We start from the raw sequence: 21,899 nt of genomic DNA, 5'->3' as shown, positions 1-21,899 counted from the left end.
AGCACCTGGACAGCACAAAGGAGCTGGTGGGGAAGAGATTTCCCTTGGATAAGCATGGACAGCACTACTGACCACTGGTGTCCAGCCCCAGCATCCTTCCCAGAGCTACAGCTGCTGTAGTTGCTCTAGAAATAAAGAAACAACTTCTTTTTCCCTCAGAAAACTGGGAGAAAGCGTTTCTCTAAAAACCCTAACGAATATTAAGGACAGAACTGAGAGACTCTGCAATAAAAAGTGAGGCAGTGAAATAATAACAGTGTCTTAAACAGGATTAAAATATAACACTTTACTCGTTATTTCAAAGAATAGATTTTTTTTTCTTTCTTCCATCAGTCTTATCTGTATGTCCAGCCTCCAGCTAAACTCCAAACAGCTGCTTTAGCTCCGGTCCCAAGTGCAAATGTGCCAAGAAAAAGGAATTGGGGAAAAGAAACTCCTGGTGTTCTGTTTTTCCCACGTGTGAGAGGCTACAGTGCATTTCTCATGCCTAAAAACAAGCACCATTGCTCAGAATATTTGGTCAGAAGGCTCAGCTTGAGGAGGAGGTATTGGACAGAGAGGTCACATGGACACCACACGCAGACAGCTCCCAAAGACAGACACTCCCAGGGATTTCCCTGGGCAAAGGGAAAACCAACAGAGCCCCAGCAGCACAAAGTCCTTTCACCGCCAGAGCGGATCCGTCCTCAGCCAGACCCCGTGGTGAGGCCTCAGCTGTGGAACGGGGAGAGAGTGGTGATGCCAATCCCTTCCTTATTAATTACACACATTCATCTGTTGGCTCTTCCAATCTTTCCAGAGGAATCCAGGTTGTTCTCACGATTGGTTTGGTCTTACCCCGGAAAGGTTTGCACAACACAACAGGACACTTTTCTCGTGTGAACGTGGTTCTGCTTTTTGCCTTTGCTGCTTCACACTGGAGAAAACCGCTTTGCTTTGTCTTTTTTGGGTGGTGGTGACAACAAACAGTGACAATTCTCAGCTCCCTGCCCAAGCTGGGACACAGCACACTCAAAACTTCGAGGTAAAAGCAGGAGCTGTAACCAGGTTCCCAAATTTGTCGTGTATTTCACATGTAATGAGTACTAAAATTTTGGAACAACTCTATGTGTGTGTGTCCTGAGACCCTCTGCCCTTCCCAGATCTCTCTGTGCATGTTAACCTCACAAAATACTCCCTCTTTCTCCTCTTCCCTGTGGGATCCATTTGTCTTTGCAGCAGGTTTGTGTTCAAAGTGATCAAAGTGGAATGGTGATGGCACTACTTAACCCAGCAGCCAGTTGGGCTTGGGAATGGATCCATCCTCTTCCCATTAATTACTCTTTAGTGCCTCCCACTATCACACAAGCTCGTGGATCATCCTGCTTTATTCCAGAGGAACACAGCCATAGGATGACAATTACTGATGGAGCATAAAAACTGCACCTAAAGGTTGTGGAAAGAAGCAAACAGAACTGATGGGGGAAGAGATGAAAAGATGAAAAATTGACTGGAGAAGAAAATTGGAACAAGCTAATTTACAAAAGAAAATGAACAAACCATGGCCAGGTAGCTCTGAATAAGATTAATTGCTACACATTGCCTTCCTCGTTGCAATTTTTATCTTATTTCAGCTTCTCTTGCACTTTTCTAAGTGGCAGCACTGTAATGTCAGGAATTCTGATTCCGTAACTGCCATCTGGGCATTGTTTGCATAAATTGCTCTGACTTTGGAATTGGGACTCAAATTTCAGCAGCAGCCGAGGATTTGCTCCATTGACTTGGATAGGTTTATTTTGAATTTATTACTCTGAGGTCAGAAGGCAGAGCTCTGGATATGAATCTTGACCATAAACAGACAATTGCCAAATCTAGACAGTAGAGCCACAAGTACCATACAGAAAAACAAAGCCAGGCAGGTATAGAACTGTCTGGAGGGTTAAACCAAAGGGGGCTGTGCATTTATTAGTAGTTTACTGTTTATTAAACAAGAACTCCAGATCCAAAAAGAACTCATTAATCGAAACCAAGTAGTGTTTAGTGAGATGGGAGCCTGTCAGAACTGGGGAGGACAATGGATCGGTCCAAATGTGAGTGCAAATTTTGTCTGGGAATTTTAAAGCGTGCCGTTTGTCGTGGACAACGGATGTGCACCATACAAACTCCGTACGTCTGCCCCTGGGTGACAATAAAAAGCGCAGTTTATTATAAACCGAAGTAAAAATGAAACTAAAAAAATCAACTAAAATCACAGTTTTGTCATTGGTATGTGGAGGTTGTTCCAAGGGCCCATCCAGAGCTCCTCCTCGTCGGACTGTGTGTGTTCACTGTGCGACTCCAAGGGCTCCTTGACATCCTCGTGGTCAACAACCGATTCCTGCTCATCTGTGCTTTTCAGTTTGGCCGGCCCAGCCTTTGTCACTGCATTTTCGGCCCCTATAGTAGAGGAAAAGGAGACACTGCACGGCCTGGAGTTCATTTTGTCGCCTGGGGACGGTCCCTTGGACAACGTGTTCAGCGGGACGCTCTCCTCGTGCGTCACCGCCAGCTTGTCCAGCTTCTTGAACTGCTTCCCCAGCCTCACCGGGGACGTGACTTTGAGGTTGTTGCCGAGGCAGCCGCGGCGGGTGCGCACCACGGAGCCGTTCTGGGCGATGTAGACGTTGCCGTTGCCGCTGGGTTGGACGCCGGGGGTGCTCATCCGGCTCCTCTGGCTGGGGTCGGGAGCGCTCTCCTCGCCCGTGGAGCTGGTCTCGTACTCCGGGTCCACCACCAACTTGATCCTCTTCTTTTTGGCCCACTGTTGGACAACAAAGAGAAGTGTCAGGACAACCCAGCACTGTTTCTTCATTTCCCTGCCCTTTCTGTTAATTAATTAGTAACTCATCAATTTCTATTAGTTTTGCACTGAGGAGGAAGCCACTGTGTGAGAGATCCTTTTAAGAAACCACTCCAAGGTATAAACTCTAGGAAGGCCTTGGAAGTTTTCTTCCCTTGCATTGTGAATTCCATGCACTGGGCAGCTCTGCTTTGTGTGCACCACACATCCAGCAGAGAAAATCCCGCGACATACACCAGGGAAATTCTCAGGCAGAGCGCTGGCAAAACTGGCTGGTTAAAAAACAGAACAGCTCCGTGTAAGGCTTTGTAAATATTCCAGGCAGGTGGGATGCTCGGGAAGACAGTGGAGAAACCAGATTTTAGGTTTATATAACTTACGTATTTTTTTTAAGAATTAATGCAAACAAGTGCCACACTGCTGTGACTTTGTAGCAGCAGTAATCCCTCTGTGGTGAGCACACAACCCCCACTAGGTATTATAATTTATAATTGATCTTTTAAAAAGAAATGCCTCCTTGCAGCACACTGAAAAGAACTATTACCCTTCTTGAATGAGTAATTCAAACACTAAGATGCCATCACGGTTAACCCCCACTACAAAACACACACAGGAACAAGAGAAAAGCCAGTTTTGAGAGAAAGAAAATCATGCAAGGTACAAATAGGTGATAAATGTTAAGGTTTTGAGAAGTCACACTTGGTAAAAATTACTTAGATGCCTATTTTATTGTTCCTGGCAAAGAGAGACAATGTTCTTCACATGGATATATTCCAGCGGATCTATTCCTGCTTGGTTTAAGTGGGATTTACTTTAAAACACTGTGTGCAGCTACAACGCTGTGCTGTGTGGGGATGCAAAGGGGCAGGTCAGTGATCATGGATCTAGTTCAAAGAGATGTTTGAACAAAATAAAAAATGAAATGAAATGAAATGAAATGAAATGAAATAAAATAAAACCAAAATAGAATAGAATAGAATAAAATAAAATAAAATAAAACAAAACAAAATAAAATAAAACAAAACCACTGTACGGTGATAGGTGGGAAGGGCAGAGGCTGGGAAATGTAATCCATTTCCTCTCCTGACCAAGCTCACTTGGTCCTCCTGCCTCAGCATTCCCGGCTCGTGCATCACTGGTGTTTGTAACCTGAATCCTGTGATCCAGAAAACAGCCCAATCCCAGCTCTCCCAGTTATCCCCTGCAATTTTGGGAATGTTGTTTTGCTGCAATTCCACTTGTCCTCCCTGCAAACAGAGCTGACCATGACAGCAGAGAACTCACCTGAAGATTAGCACGTGTTATTATATGGCATTAATGTCTAAGATGAAAACATGGATGACTTTAAAATCTTTACATCCTCCTCCTCATTCCTAAATCCCATGTTTCATTGCTCCATGAAAACTGAACTTTCTACATCTATGACAGTATACCTCTAGTGTGTGTATGTGTATATACATAATTTTTTAATATGTATATATCCACAGGGCTGGAATAAGGTTGGTTTTCCACAGTTCTCTCCCAAGGACAGTGAAATGCTGGATCAATAAGCTTTGCCCTCTCCTTTTGGCTGTCTGCAGCCCGTGAGCATCGCTTAGGAAAGACCACACTGAAGGCACAGCAAGCAAAGGCACTCCTCACTGCAAACCATCACCTACTGTCACTCCTCTTTAGAAGGAGGTGGAGTCACCCGTGGCCTCTGACTCCGCAGTTCCAGTACCCTGGGACTGGCTGCTTTCCTGGGACACCTTTTTCTGTGATTTCGCTCCTTTCCTGTTGGTGTCAGAGCTCTGAGTCTCAGTCCCAGGGGACGTGGTGGTGTTCCCCGACGTGGCACTGCCTGAGCTTTTTGCCCCTGTGGTACCTTTGGAAGTCGTGCTGATTTCACTGTCTAGGCAAGAAGATTCATTCTTACTGGCAGTGTCCTCCCTGTCACTGTCCTCTGGATCAACCTCCTCTGCACTTTCCTCCTCGCTCTCCTCACCAGGAACAGCTGATTGTCCTCCCTTGCCCTCTCCAGCAGCAGCAGCTTTTGCCTTGGCAGTTTTAGAATCCACCCTGTTTGAGTTATCTGCTGTCTCCTCTGCCTCTTCCTCTTCTTCTGACACCTCTTCTATGGTGTCCTCTATTTCCACGCTGGCAGAGGAGGTTTTGCTCTTGTAGCTGGATCCTGAGGTTCTCCTGTAGCTCGTGTCCCTGTCGCTACCTGAGGTGGTAGAGCTCACGGATTTCTGGCTGGAGCGTTTGCCACGGGAGCTGCCTGCCCAGCTTTTCACACTGGACATTTCCGTGCTTCTCCTGCTGCTGGACTCACTGGTCCTGCTGTAGGAGCTCTGTGAGGATGAGCTCTTGGACATGCTGCCATCTTCATCGCTCTCAGAGTCTTCCTCATCATCGTCCTCTTCTGACGAGTCCTCCTCTGACTCACTGCTGGAGCTGGATTCAGACTCGTCATCGGAATCCCCCAAATCCCCCGTTTCCTCATCCGAGTCCACGGTGCTTTCCGTGGCCTCATCCTGATCCAGGGTTATTTTCAAGTAGTCTTTGTCTTCCGACTCGGAGCCAGAGCTGCTGCTCTTCTCAGAGGACTCATCCGAGGTGCGCCTCCTCCTCCTCGTCCTCCTCTCGTAGTCGCTGTCCTCCTGCTCGCTGTCTGCCGTGATACTGATCGAAACCCCCGACTTGGCTTCCTCCCTTTCAGACCCTTCCTCTCCACGCGCCAAATCCTTGCCAAGGCCCTCCTGGAATTTCCTGGAGACGCTGATGCGCTTCAACACGTGGTTTAGTGTCCTCATGGAGGGCCTGTCATCCGTGGATTTCTGGAAGTAGCTTCCCCTGATCATCATGGGTTTGTCCCCGTCCGCTTGGCGAGCCGACAGCAGCTTGGCATAGCTGGAATCTTTCCTACCTTTCACTTTCTGCAGGATCATCGGGAATATCTTTGCTCTCTTCCACCGGGAACGAGCAGATTCAGCTCTTCCTACAGGTTTGTGGGCACTGACTGCCACACGACTTAAATGCATCACTCCCTTTAGCCTCCTTTTTCCCTGGCTGCTCCTAAATCCTCTTCCAGGACCACGGCTGAGGTCCATCCCAACACCTACAGGTCTCCCTTCCATTTGAGGCCCTGCTGCCTGGCTTATCCCTCTGCTGGGAGGGCCTCTGACTGGACTCATGCCCTGCAAATTATGAAAATCAATTGATTACCACTTGAAAGAGAGTTATTATGAAAACCTGTATCCTAAAATAGGGTAGGAATAGATGCAACATTTATTTCCCAGCATCAAAATGAACTTACCTGGTTTAGAAGTTTTCTTAACAAAGTTATGGGGAATGTTTTGGAATTTTAGAGTTTTAGGGAGTTGTAGAATGGGCTGGAAGTGCACAACTACCTTACTCTGAAATGGGGAAAACACTGAAATGTTCTCTCTTCTCATTTAATAGTGGATTAAGATCTGGCATTTATAAAAATTGAACTTTTTTCTCAAAATAAACATATTGACTTTCTTCTGATTACCACTGACATTTCCTATTTTTTTGGTTTTCATTGTGAACTTTATGACAAATGAGTTTAGGTACCGTTTTTTTCCTTGAAAAGTCAGAGGAATATCAGTAATGGACTCACAGAGTCACAGCATGGTTTGGGTTGGAAGAGACCTCAAAGCCCATCCAGTGCCACCCTGCCATGGGCAGGGACACCTCCCACTGTCCCAGGCTGCTCCAAGCCCCAATGTCCAGCCTGGCCTTGGACACTGCCAGGGATCCAGGGGCAGCCCCAGCTGCTCTGGGCACCCTGTGCCAGGGCCTGCCCACCCTGCCAGGGAACAATTCCTTTCCAGTATCCCATCTAAATTTTCCCTTTTCCAGTCTGAAGCCATTCCTCTTGTCCTGTCACTCCAGTTCCTGCTGAAGTTCTTCTCCGGCTTCCCTGTAGGCCCCTTCAAATACTGGAAGGTTTCCTCATTTGGTAATGATATGAATTACCTAAGTCTAAGTGGATTGTTCTTTGAACTAAAACCAGATGAAACTCAGCAATTCCTTTTTGTGCCTAGAAAACGAAAAGGAATTTTATGCTGGCAAACTTTACAGGCCCTCAGAAGGGCCAACAATGCTTAACACTGATCTATAAAAAACCTAATTCTAACCAATTCCAGTGTACACCTGATGAGGCTTGGTGGCCCTTCAAGCAGTTGCAGGGACAGAAGGAGCCCTCCAGAGTCTCTTCCTTACCTCCTCTGCTGCTGGCCCGTGGGGACTGTAGTAGTAGCCACCATCACTCTCCACCACGACCTCGCCGTACTCGTCGTACATCCCCGACGGGGACAGCAGGCGCCGGCGGCTCCCGTACTGCGGCAGCTCGTACCTGCCAGGGACACCACAGCTCCTCAGGGTGGGCCCAAATGGGCTCACACCTCTCATCACGCAGCCATCAGTGCACACATTCACATCCAGAGGGATGGGAACGGCTTTCCTTGTGTTTCCCTCTCCCTTCTTTCCTTAGCGGCAACCAAATCCCAAACCTCCTGTTCCAATGGGCACAAGCCCTTCAGGGCGACCTGAATTTTGAGGTCTGTTGGATCAGTCAAGACCCCACTAAGTGCATCAACCTTCCTTCAATACACCTGAGTTTTTGGGGGGATCTTTCTTAATAACCATGGAATGAAAGAGCAGCTTCCCTGGGATCAGTTCTGGAGAATGCCAGGTAATTCCTGAAGAGCCTGCAGTCCGATGGGCTTTATCAGAACAAGGCAGGATGGGGTTTTTGAGGGAAATTCAGAAGGCCACAACGCAGGTTGGCATTTTTTGAAGGAAAATAACAGGCTACAAGAGAGGATGGCAGTTTTTGAGGGAAATTTAACAGGCCATGAGGCAGGATGGTGTTTTTTGCGGGAAATTCAAAATACCACAAGGCAGGATGGTGTTTTTTGAGGGAAATTTAAAAGGCCACGAGGCAGGATGGTGTTTTTTGCGGGAAATTCAAAATACCACAAGGCAGGATGGTGTTTTTTGAGGGAAATTTAAAAGGCCACGAGGCAGGATGGTGTTTTTTGAGGGAAATTTAAAAGGCCAGTGGCTGGGTGGGAACTGGGAGAAGAAAGGATTAATACCTGAACTCAGGAGGGGAGGAGGTGATGGAAATTAATCTCCCAGAAAGCAGAAATACACACACAAAGGATGTAAAGCCAGCCTGAGAGATGGGCTGTGCACTCTGCAAGGGGAAAATGCCATTACTAAAGGAGCAGGGAGTTATCAAATACCCCCTTAACCTCTGCAAAGAGTTTTGTTGTCTGTTCCCGCCTTTGTGGACACAAAGATTAAAGTCATCCTGAGGTGAAGGGAGGTCCCACGATTAACTGCTGGAATAATAAACATCACCAGCCTGGAAAAGCAGCACTTTCAGAAATAAAGAGGAAAAATGGAACTATACCCATGCTCGTAACTGTAGTAATCCTGGCCGTAGTATTCCTGCCCCGGATCAATTCCAGACTCCATACTTAACTCCTGGAAAAGAGAAACACTGATTGAGTGCAAACAGTGTGAAAAAGGCCCAAATGTAATTACTGATATTATTATTCCTTATGATGTAATTACTTCTTCTGACTGCAAAAATGATCCCCATCCTGTAGCACAAAAATAGCAATGTCTCACTCTGGCTTTTACTGCTTATTCTGGAAACAATTTTGGGGCTAAAAGATTGGAAATAGAAAGGTTTGCAATTGCACTGCACAGCAAGATGCTAAAGCTTCCAGCACCAACTGCTCAGCTCAGCTCCAGCTGCAATAATCCATCAGCAGCTGACTGACACTCGGAAAAAATCAGATGGCAGTTGGAGAGCAATGAAATAATTCTGTCTGAGAATCTGGAACTGTGGGATGAAGCCCGTGTGAGCCACTGTAAGATGCTCATGGGGAAAATCACAGATCCCTGAGTGGTTTGGGAGAGACTTTAAAGCCCATCCAGTCCCACCTTCCTCTATCCCAGGCTGCTCCAAGCCCTGTCCAACCTGGCCTTGGAAGTACCAAGACGCAGTAAATTTAAGGTATTTAATTAAAATAACATAACTGGGCTTACAATGCCAGAACTTTACTTTTTATGGAAGAGCTAGGGGGAAAAATTACCTGAGCCAGACGAGTTTTCATTAGAGAATGATGTAAAAGCCATTTCAAAACTTATAGAATAATTAAGGAATGAAAAATAGTGGTACCTCTGGTCTGAGAAGAGAAGGTCTCAGCAACTGCTGTTGCTACAAGAGAAAATGAGAAGGAGGTTAATTAGGCAGCAACAATTAAAGTGCAGGTGATTGGTGTCTAAGATTAGTAATAAATGCTGAAACCACAGGTCCTTTAAAGTTTTTTTATGGCAGGCAGCTGGATACTTCCATACCCTGTGAGAACACAGAGCACCTGCTGCAGTAAAATCCCTTTACAGCCCACCATTTCTTTTGCCTAAATATAAAATCAAATTCCCAGTTTTTGTGATGATTGTCTGAAATATTTAACTCAAGAACTTCTACCAGAGGCCAAGAGAACCAAATTCTCTGTCTGAATTAAGAGACACAAACCAGCTGTGCAAAGGGAGAAAAAAAATCAGCAAATATCAGCCTTTATGATAGAAACGTATTTTGGAGAACTTTCCAATTATTGAATGAGATTGTTCTGAAGGAAACTCTTCTCCCTGAGTTTCATTGCTGGACAAAGTGATGCTGCAGGAGCAGCAGATCTCAGAGCGCTGCAGGGAAGGTCCGTGGAGCCCCATCCCTGCCTGCCAGGTGACTGGGTGTGACACTGGAAAACACAGCAGGCGTGGAATGGTCAAGCAGCAATCTCGGAGCTGGAGGTCGCGCCCGTGCCACAATGGATCTCAGCCCCCAAGGGATCTATGCTTCATCAGCTTCTTGGATCACTTTCAATTTCTGGTCTCTAAAGCACCCAGTACCCAGGAGTTCCACAACACACAATCCCAGAGTGGTTTGGGATGGAAGGGACCTTATAACTCAGCTCATCCCACCCCCTGCCATGGGCAGGGACACCTCCCACTGTCCCAGGCTGCTCCAAGCCCCAATGTCCAGCCTGGCCTTGGGCACTGCCAGGGATCCAGGGGCAGCCCCAGCTGCTCTGGGCACCCTGTGCCAGGGCCTGCCCACCCTGCCAGGGAACAATTCCTTCCCAATCTCCCATCCAGCCCTGCCCTCTGGCACTGTGAACCCATTCCCTGTGTCCTGGCCCTCCAGTTCCTGCTGCAGGGTCCCTCTCCAGTTTCCCTGTATCCCTTCAGACCCTGGAAGGAGCTGTGAGCTCTCCACACAACCTTCTCCTCTCCTGGCTGAGCAGCCCCAGCTCTCCCAGCCTGGCTCCAGAGGGGAGGTGCTCCAGTCCCCTCAGCAACTCAGTGGCCTCCTCTGGACCTGCTCCAACAGTTCCATGTCCTTCTTGTGTTGGAGGCACCAGAACTGTGCACAGAATTCCAGATGGGGTCTCACCTGAGCAGAGCAGAAGGGGGGAATCCCCCACTCCCCTGCTGCCCACACTCTTGGGCTGCACAGCAAAAGCACGTTGGTGTAATTAACATTTTAAAGGTGATTGGGCACCAGCCTTACCTCTTGCTGCGCATATCCTCGCCTAGAAGCCAGAAAAAGAAAAGAAATAAATTAGGATAATGCTGTGAGCCTGCACAAAGATGCACATTGCCATTCTCGCTGGAGAGGGGTGAAAGAGAATGTAATTAGAAATGTAATTAGCATGGAAAGAAATACACATCTCTAACATCAAATATGGTTTTCTTTGGGTTTGCTCTGTACACAGGGATCATTGCATGGGAAAGGCTGGAGAAGCTTAGGGCTCTTTTCTTGCTTTAGATTGTGAAATGATGAGGAGAAATCCCCAATCCCCAAGAGCCAGTGCATCCAAAGGGACTCAGCACATGGAAAGGGGGATTGGGAGGGAACCCTGTTCCCTCACACCTCTGCTCAAGCAGTGAAACAACTTCTCTTCTACTCCTGGACTTTCTGCATCCATCAGGAGTTGCCCTGGAGCTTGTGTTACTAATTTCTTGTACCAACATGATTATTCCAATTACACCTTTCCTAACATTTGCTCAGTAGGGGGGAGTTAAATCTCCTTTTTTCTTTTTGCTATCTGTGCTTATTTTGCCACAGGCTTTGCGCTTCTGATCTTATTGGGAATTTATTGTTGGTTTAATTCATTTTCTTGGAGCCATTCCTGGGCATGACCAATGCATTTATGTCTATCAAGTTTTCTATTTTCGCATTTTGTGCCTGAAAATTGAAATGACTTCAGCAAAACTGGAGAACAACAATTTAGGCCTTTGAATTTTTCTTAAGGATAAGTCTGGATTATTTGTATTATGGTTTTTAAGAAGGAAAGGGTAAATGCTCAAAATTATGTTAGGCTTATCCTAGGACACAGCCAGCAGTCATGAGGAAGTCTTTAATTACACTAAATAAATGATAAAGACCAGAGAAATCCTTTTAATTCTTTAATATCCTCATCTCTAAATCTTCCTATTAATATTCAGCACATGGAATTGATTATCAGCATTGAATTAATGCTGTCGCCTATGTAATAGAAACCTCATGGCCAGCTGAAATGAAGATTTATCATCCAAAGATGATCTGACTTTTCAAAGCCCACTCGAGGAACGCTGGATTTAGTTTCCATATCGCCTACAACAATCTTTGGATAGAGGAAGTCTGAGGAGAAGGAAGCCTATTACTCTTAATTGCACTATATTGCAGATTAAAAGCATAATATGAGCAATTCTAATTAAATTTGGAATTCAGCTTTCATAAAAATAGCACCATGCTGAGTTTTGCTGATATTGCTCGAGTAGTTTTGTGTGGCCATGATTAGAAGGAAAAAAAGGTCCCCGAAAGACAGAAAATACCCATTCACTCAATACAGCACCAGGATCTATTCTAGCACACAGACAAAGGTCAGAACAACATCATTTGTTTCCAGGAAGGAATTAAAGCTCTCCACAGAGGGAGGGATTGCTTCTGGGAAATGTTCTCAGCCAGACTTTGCTGCAGTCAGAGGGAAATCTTCCCTGCGGAATGGGAAGCGAAGCCGTGGAGCCTGTGAGGATGTGGGGTAACGGGACAGCCAGAACACAGAGCTGGTACTTAAGGGGAGAGACAAAGGCAGAATGAACTCACATGGACAAGATGTGCCGACCTTTCACTGCTGAAAGAGGTTAAAGGGACTGGGATTTGCCTAAAGCAGCATTTCCCCAATTCCTGACACCCCAGCAGGTGTTTGCTCTTCCACAACTTAGATCTGTTTTCATATTTAAAGCAAAATCGTCACAAATCCCAAATACTACAGATACTCAGAGGGAGCAACTACTTATCAGTTTGCCCCGGCTCCTAAAATGGAGATTTCCTGCAGATCAGAGCTGGAGCAGAGAACAAATTGGGAAGGAGGATGAGTAATGATAACACTGTGATGAAATTCCAGCTTTGCATGGAAGAGCTCTCCACTGATGCCATCTCTGCTCCTGCTCAGGACTTGGCCCCGTCAAGCTGACGATGAAAGAATGAGAGCTATATCAAGGGTCACATCAGACCCCAACTGACCAAATCAGACAATGTGAGAGGGGTAAATTATATCTAAATAGAAATTATTACAGATGCTCAACTTGCTACCAACTCCTATATTGGATCTAATCCTTCGTAGCGCTGCAGAACTGCAGTACCATGGGATCATGGAATGGTTTGGGTTGGAAAGGACCTTAAAGCTCATCCTCTTCCACCTCCACCCACCTCCCACTGTCCCAGAGTGCTCCAAGCCCCAATGTCCAACCTGGCCTTGGACACTGCCAGGGATCCAGGGGCAGCCCCAGCTGCTCTGGGCACCCTGTGCCAGGGCCTGCCCACCCTCCCAGGGAACAATTCCTTCCTAACATCTCATCTAAACTCCTCCTCTTTTGGTTTAAAACAATTCCCTCTGCAGCACCCAGACATCTCAGTGGGACAGAACTCCCCTGGTACAGCCTCTTTCCTCTTTCCCAGTCTAATAAAATTCATTTTGTTAACAAAGACTATTTAAAAAGCCAGCAGGAGAACAAAGATTGTGTTATATCCAGACAAAATGAAACCAGTTTTGTAAAGTTTTCAACTTCATCAAGATTTCCAGAAGGAGAAAGTAAATGTTGCTCATCAGTAAAGAGCTGATGCCATGACCCCCTCCCAGACCCTTCTGAAACAATGAAATTTAATATTTAAAGTGGAGCTTCTGTGTGATGGCCACTCTTTCTTCTTAAGGAACATCCCAAATAATTGTAGCCAAACTGGACTGTTGGAGTTTATGCTGTGAATGACTCGACAGCTCCACTTCTGCTGTGTGACCTTACAGACCACAAAATCACATCTTATTTGTGTCATATTTCACTGGGGATGTAAAGAGCTGCACAACAGCAGCTCTTTACAAGCTCTAATGTGGGACTTGGGCACTTCAATTTTAATTTCTGACTTTGGGGTTGATCCACTCTGAACATGAGCAGCCTGATACTTTTTCATGCCCATCTCTGCCCTCTTCCCACTGTCCCCTTGCCAGGAGCATGGCCGGGACACAGAGGGAAACATTTAAATCATATTCCCACTCTGGCTCTTCAATTCTAACAATTCTCTACCTAATAGGTGCTGAGCTTTGGGAAATTGATTATAACACTGCAGTCGTGCCACCCTTGGAGAACTGAGCACCAAAACTGTGCACATCCCATAAATGACACAGATTCTGTTACAGCAAAAATAGGATGGATAATCCCTCCCCTTACATGTTTAGTTACTCCTACACCTACCTTGATCCTACAGCCTAGCCCAACAAGGGTTTTAAGTAAAGGAAAATTCTAATGGATCAGCAGAAATTGTGGGATGGAGTTCATGGAGTTTGGCACTGGGGCAAAAAGTGAGGAACTACCTTGAGCAACTTCTGACTGAAGCATCCACGCATGTCCTAACTGCAGACTTCAATAAAAACAGGAGAAAAGAGAAAAAGCCAAGCACCATGGAAATGCTGAGTCTGATAAACAGCCTGACAAAGAATTTGTTACCTTTGTGCTCAGAATTGCAACGCTGATACCGAACTGGCATTTTAGTTTTGCTTCATTAGGTAATATCTGCCTTTCCCAACATGGTTTTCAAAGTTTTCATCTTAAACTTTTCAGATTTTGGTAAAGGACTGAAAGGAAACTTGAAAGTTGAACCAAGCATTTAAATACCCAAACTGCCTTTACTTACCATTTTTTTAAAGGACAATCTAATTTACTTTACATAAACATTTATAATCGACATATTTTATGTAAAGGTCTGATTTAGATGCCTGTGAGCAAAAAAGTTGGTAAGTAAATCCACATTGCGTGGATTTTTACAAGCACTTGGAAAACCTTCACCTGGTGATACTAATCAGAGTGACTTTATTACAGTTTAATTGAGATGTTTCAGCTCGTGACAGACCAGCATGGAAATTAAAGAGAGACAGCAACAACATGCACATGCACAATCATAAAAAACAAACAACAAATGCTTTGTACATGAAAGGAATTTACAAAATAAAAACTTTTCACATGCAGTTAGAGTATATAAAAAAAAATGCAATGGAAGGCAGAAGATGAAGAACAGGAGTGGGGACACAGCCACGTTTGCTGAGAAACAAAAGCAAACCTTTCTTCTCACTGGACATAGGAACTGAGCTGCCAGAAAACGTCAGCAGAGCAGAGCCCCCAGAATAGGGAGGAGATGCAGTATGGAATTATGGAATGCCTGGCTTGCAAGGGACCTTAAAGCTCATCCCATGGCCAGGGCCACCATCCCAGGTTGCTCAAGGCCCACCCAATAACCCGGCTCACCGAAGCTGAGCCTGCTGCTCCCAGGCCTTCCTTGCTTTGACACCCAATGTGCGGCAGAAGATTCCTTCCAGGTGGGGCATTTTATGGGCATAGCAAGAGATTCCAATCACAGCTACAGGAAAATCTTACTGATGTTACCTACAGTGAAGGCTGCTTAAAGAAGTATCGAGCCCACTGCCATCTATGCCCCAGCTTTGGGTGAAAATGGACAGTTTTCCCCAAGAACTTCCAGTAAACAGACTAAGAACCAGCAAGATGTAGTTCTGAGAAAACAACTTGGAGAGTTATATTTTATATCACAAATTTTTGAGTGAACGGCAAAGACAACGTCTCTCCATTTAGGATCGGGAGTGGGGAAGTCATGGTGCACAGCAGAAAAAGGGGGAAAAGTCGGGATTCCTGGAGAGTCTGAGGCAGATACCGTGTGCTGCATTAGAGTCCTCCCACTCAAAGAAAGCAGGGAACATCCACCCATGAGCATTACAGAGCTGTAGACTGTGAGGGGAAGCGTTTCTCCAGCTCCTCCACAACACAGCTCAAGTTCCCGTTCTGCTGGTTGTGCTCGGCCGCGGCTTCTGGAGTCGGGAGCTCCGGGCTCGGGGCTGGTTTGAGCTTGGGGACGTGCTTGGGCAGCAGGTGGTTCTTGTCTATTTGGCTGTACATGTTGGCCACCGACTTCTCAATGGCGGCCAAATTCTGAATGTTTTTAAGAATTCCTTTGAGCTCCCTGCGGGGAGGAGGCTCTGGCACTGTGGCCGGGGCGGGGACAGCTGGCTGTTTGGCAGGGGATTTGGAATGCTTGGCAGGGGACAGCAGCTGCGTGCTAAGAGGAGATGGAGTGGAAGAAGAAGAAGAAGAAGAAGAAGAAGAAGAAGAAGAAGAAGGAGGAGGAGGAGAAGAAGAAGAAGAAGAAGGAGGAGGAGGAGGAGGAAGAGAAACTGGAGGTGGAGGCGGAGGATGTGGTGGCAACAGAGGAGGGGATGGAGGTGGTGGTGGCAGTGGAGGCGGCAGCTGTGGAGGTGGGGGTGGGGGAATTTTAGGTGGGTCTGGAATGCTTTCTACAACTTCTTTGGTCTGAGGAGCTAGAAAACTTTGGCAAAGTGGTTTCTTTATCCTAGAAGATGGAGGAGTTGGTTTGCGAGTCGGTGGAGGAGAATGTTCTTCAGGGCCGTCGTGGTGAGTGACGATTACAGCGGGGACCACGGCAGTCTCCGCTTCAACTCCTTCAGCACAAGGCGTTGGAGAGGACACAGGGGAGGAGCGAAGGCGGGGAGAAGCCACCACACTTTTGGGAGACTGCTCTGGCGCATTCTCTCCCTCCTGGACACTGGCGCTGTGTGTGGGCGACCGCGTGGATTTCACTTCGGGAGACCTCACTTGCTTCATTTCCTGCAGCGCCTCGAACTGCCTCGCCTTCTCCTTCACAGTCAGCTTGGGGCTACTGATCCTTTGGAAGAGTGGACTGCTGACATCGTCACTGCTATCCGGATTTTCAGCTCCTTCCTCCTTGGCCGTGAGTCTCTGCTGCTGCCACTGGATGGGGTCCATGATAACCGGCCTACCCAGGGACCCCTGCGTGTGTCTCCTGGTCAGGTGAGTGGGCACTGTCCACGCCCGGTAGCTGCCCCCCAAAGAGGCCTCTCTCCAGACCAGTCTCGAAGGAGAAAGAGTATCTAAAGCATTGTTCCTTTTCCATAGGAACCCTGCGGCAGCGGGGCTTTGAGGGGGACCTTCCATGTACAACGGGTTTCGGGTCCTTAGCGGGTTCTCATCGGACAAAAAAGTGATGTTACTCGAGGATTTGGGGAGGTTATTGTTCAGGGATCCATTGATATTGGATTGCTTGTGAGCCTCTATAGCACGGGAAGCAAAGCTGCTTATAACTCTCTGTCGGTCTCCTTCTTCTAAGACTGACTTTTTTCCCCTGCTTTGTTGGAAATGGTAGAGAAGAAAAAGACTTGAAAGAAAAGAAGATAATCACATGTGAGGAAACATGCATGGACATAGGTACTTATGAGAGAGAGAAAAAAAGAACTTATGACATGAAGCAGAGCCATTAAATCACTTCTAGCAAGCTACAACCCAACAGAAGGAGCGCATCTACTACTGGGCAAGACATTTACTTTTGCATCTTCTTTAAGGGGGAAGGAAGGAAAATTAAAACAAGCTGCTGCTTGTTTTAATTTGAAGCTGCGTAGCTACTAGCAAGTTCAAAAATAAACCCAAGTCTCCTTCAAAAGACCTCCTAGAATTCCAAATTATCAGGTAATATTGTGCCCTATCCACCCAGAGACACAAAACATCCCCGAAGTATCAATATGTGAATGAATCTCATTTCTTGTGTGTCTGAATTTCATCTCTTCACCACGTTGAACCCAGTTAAAAATCGCTGTGGTTGGGTTACATCGAATTTCTACACCAAAAGTAGGAGGTGTCACCACTTTCTGGACTTCACCTGTCACCTCCCAGTCCCTCATTAACCTCCCCCCTCAAATATTTTTAATGCCACAACCTTCTGAGCAGATTTGAAAATAAACAGTATTTTAAAATGCCCCGCAGTGCCTGCTAGAAAAGTGCCCTGTGAGGCCTATTTTAAATAATGCTCACCTCAGGCTGAAATGAAACTTGTTTTTCTCTCAAACAGTGAGAAATTTAAGATATGGGCCTGTGTCAGGCAGAGCTAAAGTACAGCATGAGTAGCAATCTCATCTACCTGCACAAATTAAAATAGCATTTAAGACTGGTTTTAGAGACATCCAGGATTTTCATACAAGTTCTGACTTAAAAATCCTAAGCCTTGTCTCTACCAAAGTTTGAATTTTGGCAAAGGAATAGGAGGAAAAAAAGGAGTTTCCCATGATTCTGTGAATGTTGGAAGATGAAGTTTTAGACCTCTTGGTCACATCGTTCCGTGGGTTTTGGTGGTGGTGTTTCATAGCTCAGAAAATATAACTAAATCCAAATTAATGAAAAATTAACCTCTGGTGGTTAAATATTCCCTAGCAAAACTGGAAGAGAAATTTAAATACCTAGAAGGAGTTAATTGAGAGATCTTAATTTCCCTCTAAGTTATTTAAGATGTCAAAGTCCCCTGAGGGTCTGTATTTCGTAACAAAACACTTTTGTTCCGTGACTTTTGTTTTTTGTTTTGATCAGGGGACCACCCAGGCAGAGAACCCCCAGCTTCCTAATGGTCATGGGAGCCAGGAGGACTGGAATTCCTGTACAGAATCCAGGGATCATTCTCCCATTTGCAAAAAAACACCCAGCAGAGCTCCACGGAGTGAATAAACTCTCCCCAGGCACTGCAGTTTGCCAGAGCTGAGTGTGCCTAAGGCTTCCTCTGGGCAGAATGAATACAAATAATTAACTTTACACTAATTAGAGAATCCCAGCAGGGTGTGGATTGGAAAGGACCTTAAAGATGACCTAGCTCCAACCCCCTGCCATGGGCAGGGACACCTTCCACTGTCCCAGGCTGCTCCAAGCCCCAATGTCCAGCCTGGCCTTGGGCACTGCCAGGGATCCAGGGGCAGCCCCAGCTGCTCTGGGCACCCTGTGCCAGGGCCTGCCCACCCTGCCAGGGAACAATTCCTTCCCAATATCCCATCCAGCCCTGCCCTCTGGCACTGGGAAGCCATTCCCCTTTGTCCTGGCACTCCATCCCTTGGAAATGGTCTCTCTGTGTTTCCTGTAGCTCCTTCAGGCACTGGAAGGCCCCAGTGAGGTCACCCCAGAGCTTCTCCTCTCCAGGCTGAACAATCCCAGCTCTCCCAGCCTTTCCTCCCAGCAGAGCTGCTCCATCCCTCTGATCATCCTGGAGCTCTGGATGCTCTCTCCAGCAGCTCCAGGTCCCACCTGTGCTGGGCCCCTGAGCTATAAAGTGACTCTGAATTCTGCAGCAGCCACCTTTGAGGTCAGCCAAGCACTGCACCTACTGAGAGGAGAGAGCAGCAGCGACTCTGAACTTGAAGGAGCCTCTCCAGCAGAAGGCTCATGCAAGGTGCCACCACCTTTCTGCCACTGGAGCAGATTATTTCAAAAGCTCCTCAGCTCCTTCCTCACTCCACATGAGGCCTCCAAGAGCTGAGGTGACCCCACAATGTTTTTCTGTTTGTGTGAAGCTGTTTCAATCACTGAGGAGCAGTGAGTTCTGTTTCTGTGAACTCAAAGACTCTACAGTTCTTGCATGGCACTGGAATTAATAGCCAAGGAAGGTTTAAATTCAGCCATAAATCCATGAACTCCCAGCAAACTTCTGTTCATGCACTCAGTGTTGCTTTGGCTTTTTTTGACCCTTTGGCTTTAGAAATAATGCCCTTCAAGTTCAGCAATCACCCTTCCTCTGTCTACTTCCAAGAAGAGGGATAAAGAAGCACAGAAGTATTTGAACTTCCCAGTAAATGTCTTTCCTGCTCAATGGACAAATAAAACATGAGCTTCACCTTGCAAGGTTGGATGGGAATCGCTGGAAGGAAAATTAACTAATTTCTACCAGCTACAAATATTAAGACAATGAAAGAAGCTTACTTACTGATGCCTATGGATCCAAAGACAGGGAAAAATGAAAATGGTGAGACAAGGCAGATTTAAAACTAAAGAGCTTTGTTCCATTTCATTTGCCATAAACACCAAAGAAAGCAAACAAGACACTGCAAATGAAAGATGGCAGACTTAGGAAAACTAAAACAGGGAATATTGTACTAAAACTCATGAAAAATGGCAATAAAAGATTTTTCCCAAATACGAATTTCCTAAGGTATACCTGTGCCCTGCAGTAAAGTATTTAACGGGCAAGAAAGAAGAGAAAACTTTTAAAGAAAAAGTTAATTTGTAATTATATTTATTGAAGGCTGTTATTTTCTTTAAAATCCTATGGATTTTGATTTATCTTTGAAGGATCTTTGTGTTTAATCAGTTCCTCAGCATGATGAATAAGCCTTGGTTGTACGCAAAGACATCTGAGAGAAAATATTCCAACTACAGCACCTTTTTTGGTGCAACAAAGACTATTTTTTGTCCAAATTTACATAAAGCTAAGCCTCAAAGTCAACACTGCAGATCTGGGAACCGGCACCTCTTTGGGGCAGTACTAAACCCCAAAAAAACCTTTGCAGATAAAGCACAATGAGGCTTTTTCTGGGTTTAGCATCACATCATTAATTTCAGCAGAAATTTGGTTTAGTGTTAAAAAAAAAAAAGTGAATTTTACCCAGCAGGCACCCCCCTGCATAAGGGTACAGATGTAACTCACAAACAGAAGTGTTCCCATTCCAAAAAACTTTACTCCACACATTTTCCCTCCCTTCTTGCCCAAGCATAACTTGACAAAGGCAAAAGGCAAAAATTCAGCCCTTGGGAGAAGCTATTCCTGCTCCCAGCATTTTTCAGCCCCCTATTTATCCAGAAAAGCTCAAGCCCTGGAATTATTCCACATGCAGAGACTGCACCCAGTTGTCCAAGAGTTAAAGCCTTCTCATGGACCTGTGACATTTTATAAACTCCAGCACAGCAGGTGGAAAATTTCAACTTCTGTGGCAAAACGAATGATGATTGAAAACGGAGCAATCCTCACTTCCACCACCCATTCATTCCCTACCTGCTCCAAGTATTATTAAAGCTGGGCTCATCAGCGTTCCTCAGTTTTCAAGTATAAACAGAGCTGAAGTGTGGCAAAGCCTATCAACATCCCCCCCAGTATCAGACAAATAATAATTGGCTGGAATATTTTCCTACTGCGAGTTAAATTGTTGTTGGAGTCCATCAACTTCAGGTTTACAGAGGCATGAAAAGGGAGCCAGCCTTGCGAGATTATTATTTTATGAGCATGTAAGAGGTAAAAGATGCATTTAGTGAGCTGCCAGGGGCTTCTCTGCCTTGATAGTTCCTTTAATTTCGATATTTGAACAGGTTAAATCTAGAACAAAAAACCCCCCAACAAACCGAACACTTCTTACTACAGGAAATGGGGAATTTGGGGCAGCAGTTTTCAGGGAATTATCATTTTGTATGTGTGCAATGGACAAGAATGAATTTTATTGGATGTGTTTACTCAACAGCTTTGGAAAATATGGAGTGCTGGCCTGGATGTGCCAAGGAATCCAAGCCTGGCAGCAATGACCTGCTGTAGGATCTTGCTCTTAGGAAAACCATCTGGTGAGACCTTTTTGCCCACCTGAAGCCTTTTAAAGGTTCCGCCATGCACTACAAGACGATTAAATTGGGTTTTTCCCTCCATCCAGGGTCAGCCTATTTCTTTTTCTGGATGTTGGAGAAGCCCAAGCAGCTGGGGAATGAAGAAAAGCCTTTTGCACAGAGACTGCATGAAGTGATTTCATAGAATCCCAGAATCCCAGAACAGTTTGGATTGGGAGGGACCTTAAAGCCCATCTCATTCCACCCTCTGTCATGAGCAGGGACACCTCCCACTATGCCAGGTTGCCCTGGCAGTGCTTTTCTGGATGGATCTCAAGGAATACTCACATGGTGCTGTCTCCAAGCTCCTCATAGAGGTTGTTGGCCGTGGCTCCAGCCGGTTTTCCTGCGGGCAGAGCCATCTGGATCCTCGCAGTCTTGGCACACTCAGCCTGGCGCCTTTGGAGAGCCACGGGAGGAAGGAGAAACACCCATCAGAACACCCCAAAACATGCCCCCAGTAAAGCCAAAATGTGAAGTTTTCTACGTTCTTGCCCTGCAGTTTATCCCTGGATTTTGTCTTCATCGAAGTAGTAACGTGATCATCTTCTCCTGGATTTTTCAGCTCCCTGTTCTGTTTTGGTGGAATCCCAGAGCTTCCCAGTTCCCAGAATGGTTTGGGTTGGAAAGGACCTTAAAGCCCATCCAGTGCCACCCCCTGCCATGGGCAGGGACACCTTCCACTGTCCCAGGCTGCTCCAAGCCCCAGTGTCCAGCCTGGCCTTGGACACTGCCAGGGATCCAGGGGCAGCCCCAGCTGCTCTGGGCACCCTGTGCCAGGGCCTGCCCACCCTCCCAGGGAGCAATTCCTTCCCAATATCCCATCCAAACCTACTCACTTTCAGTTTGATGCCACTGCCCCTTGCCCACTCACAACTCCTTTTTCTTAATGGAATTGGCTGGGAAATTTCTGTTCAATGAACAGTTTTTCCTGAAAAAAGTCCTTTTTTTTGTTTGTTTGTTTTGGGTTTTTTTGGGTTTTTTTTTTGTTTGTTTGTCTTGGTGGGTTTTTTTTTTTTTT

The 21,899-nt window shown here is 46.0% G+C and overlaps 1 protein-coding gene across 1 annotated transcript in view; it reads right to left on the bottom strand.

The window, feature by feature from the left end:
- Positions 1-266: 266 nt before the first annotated feature.
- The window catches only part of PCDH15 (protocadherin related 15), a 506,585-nt gene continuing 484,952 nt past the window's right edge, over positions 267-21,899 (bottom strand). The window contains exons 16-22 of the mRNA XM_042021638.1: positions 21,167-21,306; positions 10,416-10,437; positions 9,024-9,062; positions 8,247-8,320; positions 7,049-7,181; positions 4,585-5,997; positions 267-2,779 (exon numbers count right to left, since the gene is read on the bottom strand). Coding sequence (XP_041877572.1) covers positions 2,228-2,779; positions 4,585-5,997; positions 7,049-7,181; positions 8,247-8,320; positions 9,024-9,062; positions 10,416-10,437; positions 21,167-21,306 — 2,373 coding nt within the window. The 3' untranslated portion in view covers positions 267-2,227. The remainder of the gene's footprint in view (positions 2,780-4,584; positions 5,998-7,048; positions 7,182-8,246; positions 8,321-9,023; positions 9,063-10,415; positions 10,438-21,166; positions 21,307-21,899) is intronic.

Source organism: Corvus kubaryi, unplaced genomic scaffold (genome assembly GCF_017639235.1).
Source record: "Corvus kubaryi isolate FWS band 111438036 unplaced genomic scaffold, C.kubaryi_AGA036_p1.0 126, whole genome shotgun sequence".
Lineage (NCBI taxonomy): Eukaryota > Metazoa > Chordata > Aves > Passeriformes > Corvidae > Corvus > Corvus kubaryi.
The sequence above is the reverse complement of the archived record's forward strand: the minus strand, read 5'-3'. Positions and strand labels throughout refer to the sequence as shown.